Genomic DNA, 17,893 nt, shown 5'->3' on the forward strand with positions numbered 1-17,893 from the left:
GCTATTTTATGAATATCCAGCATAGAGTCTAAGAAATAAATACCTTAAAGTCTAAGTGAATAATTAGCAAAAACAAACTTTTCTTGGGCTTTTTCCTTGAGCACCAATGCTCCCTTCCACTATCTTTTTTTTTTCTTTAGGAAGATAGGCTTGCTAACTTCATAGTCTAATGGGGTGGGAGAGGGCATAAGCTAGTGGTACACATAGAGTGCCACTGAAGCCCTGAGGCTCTAGCTTCCTGAAGCAGATGAAACCAAACTGAAACCAAATAATGAGTAACAATGGTGAGGAAAAGTGGGGAGGGCATTTGAAGCCTTAACAAGGTCTTGAGCAAAGGCTCACAGGCTGTATGAGAAAAAAGGGAATGCAGTGTTGCTGGAGTGTAAGTGTGGAGGACGGGAATTATATTTGCATAGCAGGTGGATCCTTCTGCCAGTGAGAAAGAGGATGAATTTTAAAGGAGAGTTTCAAAGGACTAAACCTGGAGATTGCAACCACTGTGAGAAGCAATTGTTCCTGTATTAACTGCAGGTGTCATGAGAGGACTAGCACTCTAACCTTGGTGATAGTCATGGAGAGAATTTCAGAAATAAAAAATTTGAGAGTTTTTTTGAGATGTGTAGGAGGCAAAACTAGTCAGATTTCATGATGAATTTCATGAGTTAGGTGAGGAAGGGGAAGGAGATTAAACTGAGTCCTTGGCTTCAATAACTCAGATAAAGGGTGCTCCCAGAAGGAGGAGCCCCTCTGGAGTTCCATAAGCTGTCTTCATACATTGGTAGATTTGGACCTTATACTCTGAGATTCTTAAAAGATTTCAAATTTGAATAAAGTGTAATGTTTATGACATTGCACAAATTGATGATAATCTATGAATAGTCTTATTACTGTCAACCATAAAGCTTCTATTTTTTGCATGGTCTCCCTTATTAAGAATAAGTACTTGGGCCGGGTATGGTGGCTAACGCCTGTAATCCCAGCACTTTGGGAGGCCGAGGCGGGCGGATCACGAGGTCAGGAGATCGAGACCATCCTGGCTAACACGGTGAAACCCCGTCTCTACTAAAAAAATACAAAAAATTAGCCGGGCGAGGTGGCGGGTGCCTGTAGTCCCAGCTACGCGGGAGGCTGAGGCAGGAGAATGGTGTGAACCCCAGGGGATGGAGCCTGCAGTGAGCCGAGATTGCGCCACTGCACTCCAGCCTGGGTGAAAGAGCGAGACACCGTCTCAAAAAAAAAAAAAAAAAAAAAAAAGAATAAGTATTTGATTTGATCTGTTTTTCTTCTTTCAAAGTACTTAGGTTGAGGAAGAATTTAGAATAATACTTTCCATAAAACAGGATGGATGGCTTGAATGCTCCTGCTTAAATTCAATACCTTTCAGCACATAAGGTCAGGGGACATGAAACAAACAAGACATACTGTGTTCTCCAGGTCTCCACTTGCATTTCTAGATCACTAGATGGATTCACCATTTCCAAAATAGAATGACAGGCAGCATCTCATTTTCATGGTCTTCATTTTTAGTTTTGCTTAGGCAATTCAATATAAGTTACCTTTTCTCAGTGACCATTTTTTCCTTTGCATTATTTCTTTATTTGAATTGCTTTCACTAGCACCATGCCCAGGTAGGTATTAACAGAGCATGGAAACAAGCCCTTCCTAGATTTATCCACATTTCCCTGCTCACTGCTCAACCTGCGTGTGTGTGTTGCCGGGGGAGGGGGGAGCAGTGGGGGAGTGAGGGGGTGCTTATATTCTAGAATTATGGATTTATTCTAAAATAAATATTTTTATGTGTTAAACTGAATAACTAGCTGAGCTAGAAGAGATGAATATATTACTAAAATGAAAATCTGTGACATGACCCAGGTATTGCTTTGTTTCAACAATCACAGATGCACCTGTGATTGATAACACATTAGCATGGCTTTCCCCAAACAACCCAGAATAGCCTATGTGTAGTTGGAGAAGATAGAAAAAATATTCTGATGCCCAAAATATGCATAGATATGGAAGAATACAAATACATACAATTTAATGTACATTAACTACAAATACAACCAAGTTATGATTAGTTGGATTTTGCATCTGTTTTATTTTATTGTAGCTTACAAATTAAAAATGCTTTCCAAATTCAATGTAAAATACTAAATAATAATGAACCACAGAAGCTTCTTCATGTCTTAAAGCAAATTTATTGAAAATTGTGGATTTCTACTCGTTCAGTAAAGTTTGCCACTCCATTAATTGAATGTTTAATAAATATTACAGTTTACCAAGATAGTAATTATTATACTTTTCAATAAAATTACACTTTCATATCACCTATTATGTGTCCGTAAAGCAGTTGTACCACAGTAAAATAAAAAGTATAAACTAAGACCATAACAAAACCCCTAGTACATCCCCTAGATGAACAGCAAGTAAAACTTTACACTTCTATGGCTATGTTATTATACATTTATTAACTGAATAGCAGAACGATTGACTTAATGAAAAATTGGCAACTATATTGGAAAATATTTAAACTTGTTTTTAATGTCTTAAATCAGAGTGAACAATTTCTGATCCAAGGGCCTAAATTATCCAGACCTTTGTCGTGCTGGTTATATTATTTTAGTGAGAATAATTCTTTAGTTATTATTATTTTAGAGAGAATATTCTTTTAGAGAGAATAACTTCTCTGGTGTTGGAATAGTCCATCTTTATTTCATTTAAGTAGATTATATGACATCATTTTTTAAAAAGTAGTTAGAAATGATACACATTGATTAAACAACCAATTAGTATTTCAGAAGGCAGTAAGTAAGTAGAGGAGGCCAGAATACAACCCATAGAAAGGTAGAGACACTCCTATATATGGTTTTGACTTATTCATTGTTGCTCCCTGTCTCTGTCCAACTTTTCTCACTCTCTGTGTACATATCCTAATATCTTTCTCTAATCAATTTTTTGTGGTTATATGTCACTTTGTCTCCTTTCTCTTCTTATCCCTGTGTATTTCTTTCCTGTTGGGGTTTTAGAAAAGACGAAAAACACCAACACCTCTCTATTCCTCTCAGTACAAAACCAATTGAGAGATAGACTCAGGTATCAACTAAATGGATATGAAAATTTCACTTGTATGACTGATGTACTGATTGCAAAGTGCGACTTTACTTTCATAGCCCAGTGGGCTCTTTAATACCACATTCCTGAAATAGACAGACTTGTCTACTTAGCCATAGTCACTCCTTGAGGGTGGCAATTGAGACCTGATTGATTCTTTCAAAGTTTAGACCTTTGCAATCTGGCAGCCACGTCACAAGGTTTTATTTGAGGTACCATTATTTACCATTCAGTTTGTTCTCATTCAAGCTAAATTTTCATTTTCCCTTTGAGACCGATGCTTCTGCTATTCCAGAAGACGGTTGATTCCATAGACAAGCCGTACTAGAAATAGAAGAGGTTGGCTCCTCTACCATTTTCCCTTCCTTAGCCAAAGTCAAAACAAAATAAAGGTGAATAGAATTTAAGAGTTGCTGATCTAGCCCGGGCGCGGTGGCTCACGCCTGTAATCCCAGCACTTTGGGAGGCCGAGGTGGGCGGATCACGAGGTCAGGAGATCGAGACCATCCTGGCTAACACGGTGAAACCCCGTCTCTACTAAAAAAATACAAAAAAATTAGCCGGGCGTGGTGGCGGGCGCCTGTAGTCCCAGCTACTCGGGAGGCTGAGGCAGGAGAATGGTGAACCCGGGAGGCGGAGCTTGCAGTGGGCCAAGATCGCGCCACTGCACTCCAGCCTGGGCGACAGAGCGAGACTCCGTCTCAAAAAAAAAAAAAAAAAAGGAAAAAAAATTGCTGATCTCGTGCCACCTGGTACAAAACACATCCGAGTGGATCTTAACTATCTTTGTGATTTACAACAGGAAAACAAGTTATCCATTCCACCAGCTGAGACAAGCTTTTGCTGAGATTAACCCTTTTCCCAATAATCTAATCCGCTATCAAAAGCTAAATGTAAAACCATCTGTAATATAAGTAGCCTCCAATTGCTGGAGCTAAAACTCTTGTTGATGAAATTACTAAGGCTCTGTCAAGAGCCTCAATCTTCTCCAAGAGCCTACATAATATAAAATAGTTAATTCTCAAGTTATATTTAGATTTTGTTTTATTATAAACACAGATTTATGTATGTGTAAACGGAAGGGTCAGACAATCAACTCTTTTTATTCAGGTCATTTACCCTTTAAGACTTTTTTATGGAATATACCTACATGTAAAATAAGAAGGAGAAGGTCCTGGATTACTATGAATTACCTACAAAGTGATGATTTCCTGAAAGACAATTGACGAGGGCTATGTTGACACCTCATAGATATGATAGTACATGGCTTACAAAATTAAATATACTTGCAAAATGAAGATGGTTTCTACTAACGAATATGCTAATTTAACATTTAGTCCATAATTCTACAGTGCTTCACTGGCCAAACACCTACTAGCTAAAAGTAAATGAAAGTTTGCTTCCATAAATATTGTGAAAGCTTGTTTATCTCTTTTTTTTCCCTTATGGGCTTTGGGCTAATATTTTGAACACAGATCTTTAATACTTGAACTACAGTGTATAAAATATAGCTTATTTAAGATACCAATCTGTCATTTGATTTTACAAATTGATTTAAAAGGAATGAGATTGCATCTATGCAAATGTCAAGTTTTACCTATTACATCTGAGTATGTAATTTAGAACTTTGAAATTCAGATTTTTCAAAAATGTAATGCATGGTTTATCAAGGCCTAAATCCCATTTTGAAGCCAAACCTCATTTTTGGTCAGTGGCCATTGGCAATTTGTCTTTGTGCTGGCAGGTGTGTCTGTGTTCTGGGCTGGAGCTTAGAAACAGTTTCTTGTGCTCATGCATCTCATCACCACGGCAACCAACACTCTGGTGCTTCAGTCACCACACACAGGACATGCAAAGGGGACAGTGCTCTCGTTTGAAATAATAGCATTGTTGGAGTCACCAGAGACAAACAAGAGGAACTCCACTTCCGCAGGAAGCATGCATCTGGCCACAGTTCATTTCACTCTGTACCTTCCAGGGGAATGCACCAACATTCAGTCATTCACAGTTTAGAGAGGAGGAGAAAGAGGCATAGAGAGAGAATGGAAAATAGTGAGCGAAAATGAAACTGGGCTTTCATTTTGTTCTTCTCTCTTAGGGCCATCTACTTTCCTCCTTATATTTTTCTTAGTTGCAGAGAGATTAACATTTAACACAGATTTAAGCAATCTATCCTGGAATTATTTCCTGTGTGAATTTCTTGTACTGGCAGTAATAAACTACAGTTGCTGGTTTCAAACATTTCTGGGAAGAAAATGAATCAGATTAGGAGTATCAAATTTTAACTTCTGGATTCCCTTGTGCTTTTGCCATTGAGCGGTAGGAACCTGTCAAAGGATGTGTTAGTTCAGCTGTTGGACAAAAAGGTAGGACAACACAGAGACTTGTGTGCCCCTGGAAGTTGCGCTGTTAGCTAATAGCACGCTTTTTTCACTCTCCTGCTCGGCTCATCATTTTGTCATCCCAACCCTGCTACCGCTGTTGGTATATGCCATGGCCTCCTGCCAACCTACCAGCCTTCGATCCTTCAGTTCCGACAGGTCTCACACTCTGAGCCATGCCTCCTACCTGAGGGACAGTGCCGTGATGGATGACTCAGTTGTGATTCCCAGTCACCAGGTATGTGACATTTTGCCTTCATGTCTTTGCTTTCTGGAGAGCTTTTTAACATTATTGGATGCTAGAAATGTCCTGAGAAAGTTTCTAATTCCCCCAAAATCATTCCCAATTCGGTTGAGAAGCTAGGATAAGAGATTTGAGGGTTTTCCTAAAACATGAAAAATGTTCACTAGATTTTTCCAATGAGCAGTGTTTTTCTGAAAAGCATACTGCTTATTTCTTCAGCTATACTGAATTCTTCTGTGGAGATTATATATGAACATTATATTTTTAAAATAAAATCTCCATTAAAGGAAAAAGTGAAGTAGGATGCATTTAAGGTATAAGACGAATGGTACAGGTTAAGTTATATCTTTCAATATTTAAAATTGTTAGCTATGAGAAAGGCTTAAAATTTATTCTGGAATATTTTAATTTTAGTTATGATTTTATCACTTTTGGTGGATTGGGTATAGGGAAATAGATGGATACCTACTGTCTTCAAAGATAGTTACACGAATGTAATCTTATATAATCTATTTAAATAATGCAGTTTAAAAGAGAATGCATTTTAAAAGATTCATTGTAAATACATTGGTTTTATATTTTTAAGTGAAAGTTTTTCTAGGTTATACCACTTTCCAGTGATGCCACTTTTTATATTTTGTAATATTTTACTTTAATTGAAGCAAAGTGTGTTTATTCAATCCAGTGTTCTTTGTGTTTAGGTGTCAACTCTAGCCAAGGAGGCAGAAAGGAATTCTTATCGCCTAAGCTGGGGCACTGAGAACTTAGACAACGTGGCGCTTTCTTCTAGTCCTATTCATTCAGGGTGAGTAAATCAATATTATGTATCCTGATCAAGAGGTAAAAAGAGATGGGAGTGAAAATAACAGCTTTGTCTAGTAGCTTTAGCTGGTGGCTAGCTTTACAGTGGAGGTGCCCTTTGTTTAAACTTGTAAATAACATTGCTTTATCCAACATGGACTCTATATCTACACCAACAAACCAGCAAAAAAGATTGAATTCAGCATTAAAAAAACTGACTATTGTTTTAAAACAACTAGTAGAATTGCATCAAACAGCTTGCTACCTAACTGGAATATACTAGTGGCCTTCCTACTATTCACGTACTGTCTTTAAGACATCTTAAAAAGAGGGGCTGAATCATTTGATTTCTAGAAAGTTTCTATTTATTAGGATTAGCTGATTGGTTCAATGAAATAAATGCCTTTCTCAGATGCTAATGCATTTAAAATAATGTTACAGAGGCTTGAACCACACAAATATATAGAGGAGTTTATATATTGTTTGAAGTAGGGATATAAACAAAAAGGGAATTTGAATGCAACCAGTTCGGTTCTCAGTCATCTTTTTAAAGTCATTCAGAGAGTATACACACCACTGTTGAAACAATGCTGCCTGTTTTTATTAACTCATTAAAAAATAGGAGTTTGAGTCATACTTTCAAACATACTTAAAGTTGTTCTTAAGGTATTCAATTATGTGGAATATAAATTCTTTAAGAAGTTTTAAATTGTAACACTCTTCCAATTTCTTCCTTACATATTAGTAGTTTGCAATAATATAGTAATATCATAATTATATATAAAATTTCTATTTTTTATTTAATTATTTTTAAAGCCCTATTTATATTCTATATATCAAAATGCAATATTTTGGTTTTAATTATTATCCCCAAATCCTTATCCATAAATCCCAGAACTATTTTGAAAAGTAGATCCTTTCTTATTTTTATTATTCTAAAATATTCTTTATTCAGGAAAGAGTTCTAAGATATTTTAGTTAAAAATTTTAGACTTCTTCAACTAATCTTATACTAAGTAAAGGTTCATACAATAACATAAGTTATATAGTTATTGAAAACAATCCTAATACTCTTTTCCTTGTTAAATAAGTAGAGGCTAGTTCCTGATGCAAGAGTTATTCATGAGAATAAAAAACAAATTACACTTCATTCAAATTTACTTACTTTTTTTGAAAAAAAAAAGCTATAAATTACTAAAATAATACAACATTGCATTCTGCTAATGAACTTCTTCACAGTGATAAGAAGGAAAAAGACCTGGATGTAGAGTATTGTAGGATCATAGATAAGAATCTAGAAATCATAATGAGGTGTTTAAAGTTCATATGCAGCATACAAAGTGATGAGATGGTTTTAGGTAAAATGTAATTGACTAATAATAACTGAATTTACACAAGAATCTGTGCATGCCAATACTTCGGTTTTCAAAATAAATCATTGATATTTTGAAAAAGAAACTTTTAAAAGAAGTTCTTTCATTACTGAAGGGCAGTAAAATAGTCTAAGTACCTCAATTACACCACAATTGTGTACAACTAGATACACCTATAAGTAATTATGGTGCATTACTTATGATGAACCAACAGCATCCAGTAGTTAAAGATGAATTATGTGTTAAGATAAAGATCTTTAAATTCATAGTCTTTAATAAAACAGTTTTCCTATGAATCTCAAGCATTTAATACTGACTCTGGATAATTCTCAACTTTTGCTGTGCATTAGAATCACCTAGGAGCTTTAAAAAATACTGGTGCCAGCCAGGCGCAGTGACTCACGCCTATAATCCCAGCACTCTGGGAGGCTGAGGTGGATGGATCATGAGGTCAGGGGTTTGAGACCAGCCTGAACAACATGGTGAAACCCCATCTCTACTAAAAATACAAACATTAGCCGGGCGTGGTGGTGCACGCCTGTAATCCCAGCTACTCAGGAGGGTGAGGCAGGAGAATCACTTGAACCCAGGAGGTGGTGGTTACAGTGAGCCTAGACTGCACCACTGCACTCCAGGCTGGGTGACAGAGTGAGACTCCATCTCCAAAAAAAAAAAAAAAACAAAAAACTAGTGCCCAGGCCTCAACCCAGATCAATTATTTGGAGGCCTGGCATTGATAAAGTCTACAAGCGCCAATAGTACAGATGTTTTATATAAACTGTTAGGAAAAACTTTGCTTAATAAGGCTTTGGTTATTAGAGAGACCTAGTTAATTAAGGTATACCTAGTTCTCTCTAATGTTCTTTATTTCTTCCATTCACTTATGTATTCATTCTTCACACATTTGTGTAATTCTACAAAGTACCTGACATTGTGCCAGGTACTAAGAAAAAAGCTAAGTAACATCTAGCTTCTGCCTTTAGAAAACACACTATATGTATGTTGTTATTTAAAGGCAGAAGACACTTAATCTGTAAAGAGAGAGAAACATCGTGGTTAATAGTGTGCTTTGGAGTCAGACCTGTCAGAATTAAATCCTGACGCTGACACTCGTATGTGACATCAGGCACAAGTTATATAAAAATCTCTGAGTTTCAGTTTCCATATCTATAAGATGAGTGTTATATTATTGATCCCATAGGGGAGCTTTAATAACTAAATGCTTTTTAAATAATTAGCACTTTGCCTGGAAATAATAAGTGCTCAATAGATTATAGCGATTAGTATTTGTACAATCCCCATACACATGTTCCAGATCTTTCGCAAATTGCAAATCCATTAAGGAAAATGTATTATGACTCCTCTAAATGGCAGCGTCAATGTGGTGCAATTCACAATAGTAACGTTTGACTTACTGTTATTTTTATTCAGGCAAATTATTCTCTATTAGTGTCTTTATTGTTTCAACAAACACGATGCATTTGATGACTCTAACAGAATGGGTTATTACTATTGAAAACTCGATGATTCTGAGTTTCTTGGTATTTGAAAGCTACCATGATGTTAATGTATACGAGTAACACTCATCATACCATGTCATGTAGCAAGATTTTTTTGTAGTTTTATTCATTATACACCAGGTTCCTAAATAGTAGCTTTTATTTATTTTTTGAAGAACTTAGTTTTTCTTTAATTAATTGGGTGGATTCTTAAGCCACTTCAAGATCTACCCAAAATGTAAGGAAAAAAAAAAAAGGAGACGAAGTCTTACTCTGTCACACAGGCTGGAGTGTGGTGGCACAATCTCGGCTCACTGCAACCTCCACCTCCGGGGTTCAAGTGATTCTCCTGCCTCAGCCTCCCGAGTAGCTGGTACTACAGGTGTGCATCACCGTGCCCAGCTAATTTTTTGTATTTTTGGTAGAGACAGGGTTTGCCATGTTAGCCAGGCTGGTCTGGAATACCTGACCTCAGGTGATTCACCTGCCTCGGCCTCCCAAAGTGTTGAGATTATAGGCGTGAACCACCGTGCCCAGTCAAAAAACAGATATTTTGATATAGGTGATAATAAAGTTAGTTTTTTATGCACATGCCACTGATTTGTACATATAATGTTCTGTTAAATTTAATAAAGGGATTTTACATTAATAGAAGACACCGTTTCTACCAATAGGCAGTATTGGTGATTTTATTTTACCTCTATTTTATGTTTCCAGTGACTAATGTTCATGACTAGAGAACAATAGGTATCAGCGATTAAAAAATCAGTATCAGTATTAAAAAATCTGTTCTGCTCAATACACACAGCAAATACCTGGCAAAAGAAAGATTAATATTTGCTGTTTATTTTAAAGTATTGTTTTCAGATTCACAGTGACTCTAATCAACAGTTATTTCTAGTATCCTAGTCATGATCATAACAACATAATCTTCGGCAAGAATTTTAATTTTACAATTCTTCTTATTTCATAAGTGCCTAAGGAATTAGAAGATGTAAGACACAATTCTTAGCAGTAGCTAGCTTTGTAAGTCTTCTTAAATATTGTTATTCCAAAGGTCTTTAGTTTTTGTAGTGTTTTAATTACAGTCAAATGCCAACAATTAAATGTCAATTCATTAAAATGTCCTACACAGTCATACATTAACTGGAGGTCTATAAGGTTGTCTTTTAAAGAACTTCTTTTCATAAAAACATGTTGAAGGCAATTTTGTTGTTTACCTAAAATTGCTCCAAAAATAAAGTCTATTTTAAAAATCATCTTGAAGATATTCTCTCAAATAATGGGATATTTGAAATGCAAGGAAGTCAAGGCTCTCACTTGGCAATATTAATGTTTATCTAATATATACGGCAGTTAAGTTAGTTATTCATGTATTTCACAACACCCTAGGGTTGTTTTTTTTTAAGATACATGAAGGTAAATTCTTTTAGATGAGGAAAGCTTTTTCATAATAAGTAGCAAAACAAGTGTTTAGTAAGGTTGGATTTCTGGTCCATTAAGCATGTATACTTTTGTATGTCATTAGGGTTGAAACACAAGAGAATCTTGTGAAAGCTTATGGAGGGTTTTACGGAAGAGCAGATCATAAGTAGAAGAGGAGTGGAAGGTAGAACTATAATGTGGGATTAGACATTATGACCAATGAGGAAGACAGCAATCTCTAAAGCAGGAAATGAAGTATTGACAAAAGCACCAAGACTTTGTTTGCATAGCTTTTTTTGCTATACTCTAGTAGGTAATTGATATTACCTACCCTGCCTTATAGTTTATGCTACTGTTTGTTGTTGATCTATACTTTAAATTATGCCTTTTCTTTTTGCATTTCTTCTGTGATAGCCGAAAAAGTTATTATCATTATTTTTAAAGTATTAAATGTATAAAACAAAAACCTTTGCGTCAAAACTGTGTCCATCAAATCAAAGACTTTATGTTTTTCATCATAATAACCCTTGATGTTTCTGTAGCTTCTTGGACACTCAGATTTTGTTAAACGCCCTCACAAGCCAATGCTGACCAAGGTTAAAAACCCATATCCAGTGATTTCATAACATCCCCAGTTCTCTAAACTGGGAGTTGCCACAAAGCCCCCATACCTTGCTCTTCTCGAGCTATATCTCATTTCGATTTCCATTTGTTTTCGATGAATACTGTATTGGTGTATAAATAATAAGTCACTTCTGAGTTCCTTCCTTATATTTCACTTTATCCGTTCCTTTTCTGTGCTAAAGTATCTATTCTGTTGCAGCCGCGCCTCTCCATGTCTTGAACGTGACAACAGCAGGTGAACTACTGCATAATTCTTTCTCTGAACATGTTGCCTATTCCTCTCCCCCTTTTGCCATCTCCTTCTGCGTATTCCTTGCCTCAGGATGCTTTAGTGTGAAGATACCTAGCCAAAGAGCTAGAAAGATTGATATTCTCCAAATTGTGGCTATTGCTGAATTCCCCTTTCTCTGTGATGAAGAGAAAGTGGTATTTTTAATTTCAGTGGAAATAAAGTGGGGCTGTTCCAGACTTACTGTGGACTGCCTATCTTGGTCATGGGTCTCCACATCTCCAGCTTCTTTTGTGAGAAAAAGTGCTACATAGAGATGAAAAATGTTGTTCCCTACAATTATGCAAATTGGTCAAGCTATTTTAGGGTTTTATTAAAGGTTATGATTTTAAGTGGCACTTAGCAGAGGGTTTTTTTGTTGTTCTGGGTTTTATTTTAAATACCCTATTCTAGGTGAGGCAAAGGCTGAAAGTGTATTAATAGTGCATTTCCTTGCTAGTACTGCTATAAATGCAACCTTTTGATATTTTAGAAATTGTACTTTAGAATGACTAGTGTTCTAAAAATACCCATTATTCTGTTATTTATTTAAAGTTATTTTTAAAGGTTCCTATTAGACTGCTAATTATAGTATTTTTATTATACAGCCATCCATTATGGTACTACAAATTGTCAGTCTACAAAAAAGACAGTTTTATATTTTTATTTTTGAAAACTTTTATATACATCCTTATACTTTTTCTCAAATACACGCTATTGTCTTTCCATACATGAACACAGTGGTTGATAAACAATTGTTTGGTGATTTTAACAAATTTGAACCACTTTTTTCAAAGCCATATCCAAGCAATTTTTAAGTTTATAGAATTTGGAGAATTAGGAAGGAATTAAGGGAATTACAGAGGAGAAAGAGCTCATGCTATGGTTTTTCTCACAGTACCTCAGAAATCAGATTTAATCTGAGGCCGTCTTGCTATGTATATGAGGATCACTGAAGCACTCTGATGATTTTTTTTCCTGTTCTTTCAACTAACTCTGAATGCTGCAATTTCCCCCCCATTCCCATCCCATGGTCCTCAAAGAATTAAAAATAAAACTAAAGGAATAGTAACTTTGGGGGTGGAGGATGTAGTCCTCAAATGACTGGATCATGGTTTTCTGCTGCCTCCTCTGAAGCATGTACTGTTTAGCTAATCAAATTGTGTATTTGTAGGCAAGTCATCTGCATAATAATGGTTGCTTTTGCTTTTATTCTTTTTAAATTGTGATAACATTGTATCTCACAATTTAGAAAACTTCAACAAGAGTTTCTACTTTGCATGATTGCTGAATTTCATTTGGAGAGTAAGAGATGCAATTAAAGCTGAGTGTTACATGATATTTTTTGTATGTACAGTCTTAAGTCAATGTTTAGTGCAGTGTGTGTACACATTTTCTGCAAAACAGCTGTTTTAACCATAAAGCAAAAATGATATATATTTCCTGAAGTAATAGCAGTTTATTTTCCAATTAGGAATTCTTTCAGAGCATCTGAAATGAAAGATTTAAGTAGGTTTCCTAACCTAGTTAACAGTAAACTGTGCATATAATTTTAATACTGGAAGGCAACTTAGAGGCTATTTAGTATAAGTATCCCATTTTATGGATAAGAAAACTGAAATCTAAAGATGTTAAGTGACTTACCTGAGGTTACAACATTAATTCAAGATAGAGATATAACTAGACCCAGGGAAGAGCATGGTACTTGCTGCATTCTCCTGTGCTTTGTGTTAATAGTATTTTTATATCTTATTTAAGTAAACTTCATAAACTAATAAAAACTTCATCATCATATTAAACTACTTAGCATAGTTCCAGGTTCATTGTAGGTACTCAATAAAGGTTAGTTTCTCCATTCGTTTTTCAAGTGGTATATTGTATTATGTTTAAGATATTTAAAATATGTAAAATCCTGTAAGTGTAGAGAAAGGAAAATGATGGGAACAAGCATTTATTGAATTCCGTATGCTTTACCCACACAAGATTTCTCACCATAACCTTAAGTGGTAACAGGATTATTTTTCATTGCCAGGTGAGGCTTCAATCTTAAAGATCATAGATGACAGGCAGAGCCATGAATCTGTATTACCACCTCCTCTAAACATATTTAATTATATATTTTTACTTCAATTATTTTCATCTCCAAATGTTTATGGGGATTATCTTGTCCCATTTTTAATCTCCTGCAAACTTGAGAAAAATCATATTGATTCAGTCAACTCTAGTATGTGAACGACTCATCTCGCGACTCACACCTTCTACCCGTTCTCATTTTCCTGTGGTACATAAAAGTACGTTTGCTTACAATTTGTTTTTTGCTTATTTGCAGTTGTTTTTTACGTGGTAGAATACCTGTCTCCTAACTCTATTACCTGTCCAAATAGTGGCACTTTTGGGTATTCTGATATTTTTAATGAAAATGCTCAGATGCTTACCCAATTTTATATTATCAACTGTTGGGATTCACTGATAAGCATACTGACTATTGTCAGTAGACTTTTCATCAACACCTAGCTATAAACTTGAGTTATTTTTCCTATTCCCTTTTATTTAAAGAAAGGACTTCTTTTATTATGCAATTCTGTAAATTCAGCATTTTTATCAGTTGTTTGGCAATTACATTATTTGAGTCTAATTTGTTTAGAGTATTTTCTTGCTAGATTTTATAAACAGTTTTACTTATTTTGACTATTAATATTTAGCTTTTTTATATCTTCCATTATTTTTATTTCTTTCTTGACATCTTTCTGTTTTACTTTCTTCTCTCTCTTCTCTTTCTCTTCTAAAGAAAATTTCCTCACTACAACTTGGTGGGTTTTTTTGGTTTGTGTTTCTTCCTTTAGTTACTTGATAAAAACAAAAAGTCTTGTTTTCTTTAAAAATTTAATTTAGGCCAGGCACGGTGGCTCATACCTGTAATCCCAGCACTTTGGAAGTCAAAGGCAGGAGGATTGCTTGAGCCTAGGAGTTCAAAACCAGCCTGAGCAACATAGGGAGACCCCATCTCTGAAAACAAACAAACAAACATTAGCCAGGTGCAGTGATGCTGCCTGTATTGCCAGCTACTTGGGAGGCTAACATGGGAGGATCGCTTGAGCCCCGAAGGTCAAGGTTACAGTGTGCTATGATAGCACCACTACCCTCTAGCCTGGGTAATAGAGTAAGACCCTCTCTCAAGGAAAAAAAAATTGTTTTTTCTCTGAATTATGCATATTGGCACCTGAATTTTTCCAATTTGCTTTGGATTTTTGTGCAATACTTAAATATTACTTTCCAGGTTTACAATGACACAGAGGTACTTATAGATAAATTTATCTGCTTGCAGCTTCAGGCTTTAAGTGCTTTTATTTTGATTTTCCCATCTTTGGTCTTTCTTCATATAATTTTCACTTCTATTAAAACGGTTTATTTTGTTAAATTCAAACTTCTGGTTTTTGCTTACTCTCATTTTCTACTAGTCCTCTATCAAAGGAAATCAATTTATTAGGTCTTTCTATATATATTAGAGCAGGAATAAGCCTGTAGAAGAATATTTAACATTAAGGATAGTCGTTCCCAACTGCTTTCCTACATCTGAATATAGTGATTCGAATGAATTCTGACTGCTCTGATTGTCCAGAGACTAAAGAATTAAATTTCCTCCTACGTTAGCCTTAGACCTAAATATATACAGCTCCTCACGTCTTGCCGTTTTCACTATGTTGTACATTCGCTTATTCAACAGTTATTTATTGGCTGCCTGCTAAGTGCTCCATCCACATTGTGCCAGGCTCTAGAGGACACAGGAAGAAATATGGAGAACATGTTCACTGTTATTATGGCACTTTTATGGCTCCCATGTGTGGACTTAGTCATTTCTCAGTGACCAGGAAAGTAAGCAGTTCCAAGTAATGACGAAACCATCATGTGACATCTGGGGCTTACACCATGAACTTTTTGGCAGCAGCTGCTGTGTCTTTACTTTCTGTATCCTCAGTTCTTAGCAGGGCACTTGACAATAGGAGGGTAACAAATGTTGCATTGAAAGGAGCATAGAAACGGAACTATAGAGCAAGTGAGAACAAAAAGAGAGTTTCAAGAGACACAGTCAATGACACAATCAGGGCAAGTAATCTAACCTGTAGTTACTTAAACATTGTTACAGTCAGGAACTTAGCTACTTCAATTCACTCTTTAGAGAATGGGCCACCAGAAGATACTCTACATGTTCTTCTATCAAGGCTCCATGTTATATAGGCCATAAGCCATCACGGGAATAAATGTAGTGGAGAGGTTATAGCACACAACATGAGTGTGGAAACTTCCTAAATGCCTTCAAAGGTATAAATAGTACTGAGGATTGATAACATTAAGCAGATGTATTATAATAATTCCTTACTAGTTTGAGTTCCTGTCTGTGCACCAATGGAGGCAGCAACCAAAAGATTAAAAAAAAAACAAAGGAAATATTAATCTTAATTATCAGTGAGTCAAAAATATTGCAATGAATTTGGAAGTAGCACTAGTTGAAACTTGTCACTTTTTGCTACTTTTTTACAAAAACCAACCTAAGTATCCTACTCAAATAAGAACAGTAAAATGGAAAGGAAAACTTTACATCTGTCTAGAAGTGTTACCAGTATTTTCATTCTTTTGAGCAACAAATAGTTCATTTAAAAGTCAAATAAAAAAGAAAATTTTAAAGAATTCATACTGGAAGACTAGTAATAAGAAAAGTGGCAAATATTTTCTCATTATGTTTTGGTAAAGACCAGAAACATCAACACTTCAGTACTGAACTGTTGATTGTACTTCCCAGTTTTTACTCCTTCCTGAAAACTTAAGCGGGCTAGGTATGAATGGAAGGTCTAGCCTGGCCCCTGCATGTGGGAAGGCCTGTGCTGCCTCTTGTGGTCTCATCCTGCATGACGTGCTTCAGACAGGCACTCTGGGCTCCTTCGCACCCATTTTTATTACTAGCAACAGGATTTCTGTTTAATAGCATGTTTAATGAGTTCTGTGTTCCGCTTTGAAGAAGATGCTAAGATATTTTTCTTCATTTATCTAAAAATAACATAAGTGTTTTGTGTTTATATCCCATAACTTACTTCGATAAAATATCTTTCAAATGTTTTAAATGTCATGGAGGCAATATCTAGGTGGGACAAATCCATTTGGTTCTGTGCTGAGCAGATTATAAGCAGAGACATGATACACCTATATGTTGCTTTCCTCTTCCCATTTTGGTGTAAAGATCTTGCAAATGCAATGAAAATTTGAAAAGACACTAATGTAATTTGTGAAAGAGAGTACACACAGTTTGTATGTCTTTGTATACGTATACACAACACTTAGATTGCTGTGTTGTTTAATTTTTGCTCCTTGACACAGTAAGTGCCTGAGAGACTTTAATGAGTGTTAATACCAACAAAATGACAAGCATTCAAATTAACCTGGATCAGGATCTGCTAAGACTATCCCAAAGGAAACAACTTCAAAGTTAAGACAAACCTGTTTGTCTTAAAGACACTTAAAGAAACCAAGTCATCTTGGATTATAGTTCTCCTTTTTCATGAACAGTTAGCCTAGAAGAAAAGGAGAAAAGTTAATAGGGATGCGGTTAACATTTCTAAATTATTAGCTATAATTTTTTACATTCAATTCATTACAATTTGAGAAAAATCATGATACAGATGATACAGATACCCTCCAGCAGCATGAGCCCAGGGTTTCCCACTCCTGAAATTTCACTTCAAAAATGGTGTAGAGGGGGGCCTACTTGTTCCCTATCCACCTGCTCTTCCTTTCAGTTAGAATGGTTTGGCAGAGAGATTCCTACTCAATAAGTAAAAAAGTACATTTTAACCAGCAAATTGGTTCAATTCAAAACATTTAATTATTTTGCTTTTCTCCTCCTTTAGAATATAATCGGTTAAAAATCTACATCCTGGGTAAGATGATGTTGGAACAGGATGCAGAAAAACTGCAATTTGGTCTTTCCTCTCTGCTTTGTCCTTGTATTATTTCAACATGTAGATTTTTTAGGATGTACATGTAAAGAAGCAGAAGTCTTTCCATTTATAACAAAAGGAAACTTGTCAATTGTTCTTTATGTAATTTCATTCCATTTTCCTTCAAAATCAATTAGGCTTATTTTTAATTTACAGTTTATATTGAATATCACCATT

The 17,893-nt window shown here is 35.5% G+C and overlaps 1 protein-coding gene across 50 annotated transcripts in view; it reads left to right on the forward strand.

Annotated features, from left to right (window-relative positions):
* The window catches only part of ANK2 (ankyrin 2), a 689,728-nt gene that overhangs the window by 618,092 nt on the left and 53,743 nt on the right, over window positions 1–17,893 (forward strand). For 20 of the 50 annotated variants that reach the window (XM_030799065.1, XM_030799075.1, XM_030799080.1 and 17 more), the window contains 2 exons: window positions 5,628–5,730; window positions 6,438–6,541. In XM_030799065.1, the coding sequence (XP_030654925.1) occupies window positions 5,628–5,730; window positions 6,438–6,541 (207 nt within the window). Of the gene's footprint in view, window positions 1–1,616; window positions 1,629–5,627; window positions 5,731–6,437; window positions 6,542–11,657; window positions 11,694–17,893 lie in introns of all 50 variants that reach the window. The other 30 variants (XM_030799066.1, XM_030799076.1, XM_030799044.1 and 27 more) reach the window with 5 other exon arrangements.

The sequence above is a fragment of the Nomascus leucogenys genome, chromosome 18 (assembly GCF_006542625.1).
Source record: "Nomascus leucogenys isolate Asia chromosome 18, Asia_NLE_v1, whole genome shotgun sequence".
NCBI classification, from domain to species: Eukaryota; Metazoa; Chordata; class Mammalia; order Primates; family Hylobatidae; genus Nomascus; species Nomascus leucogenys.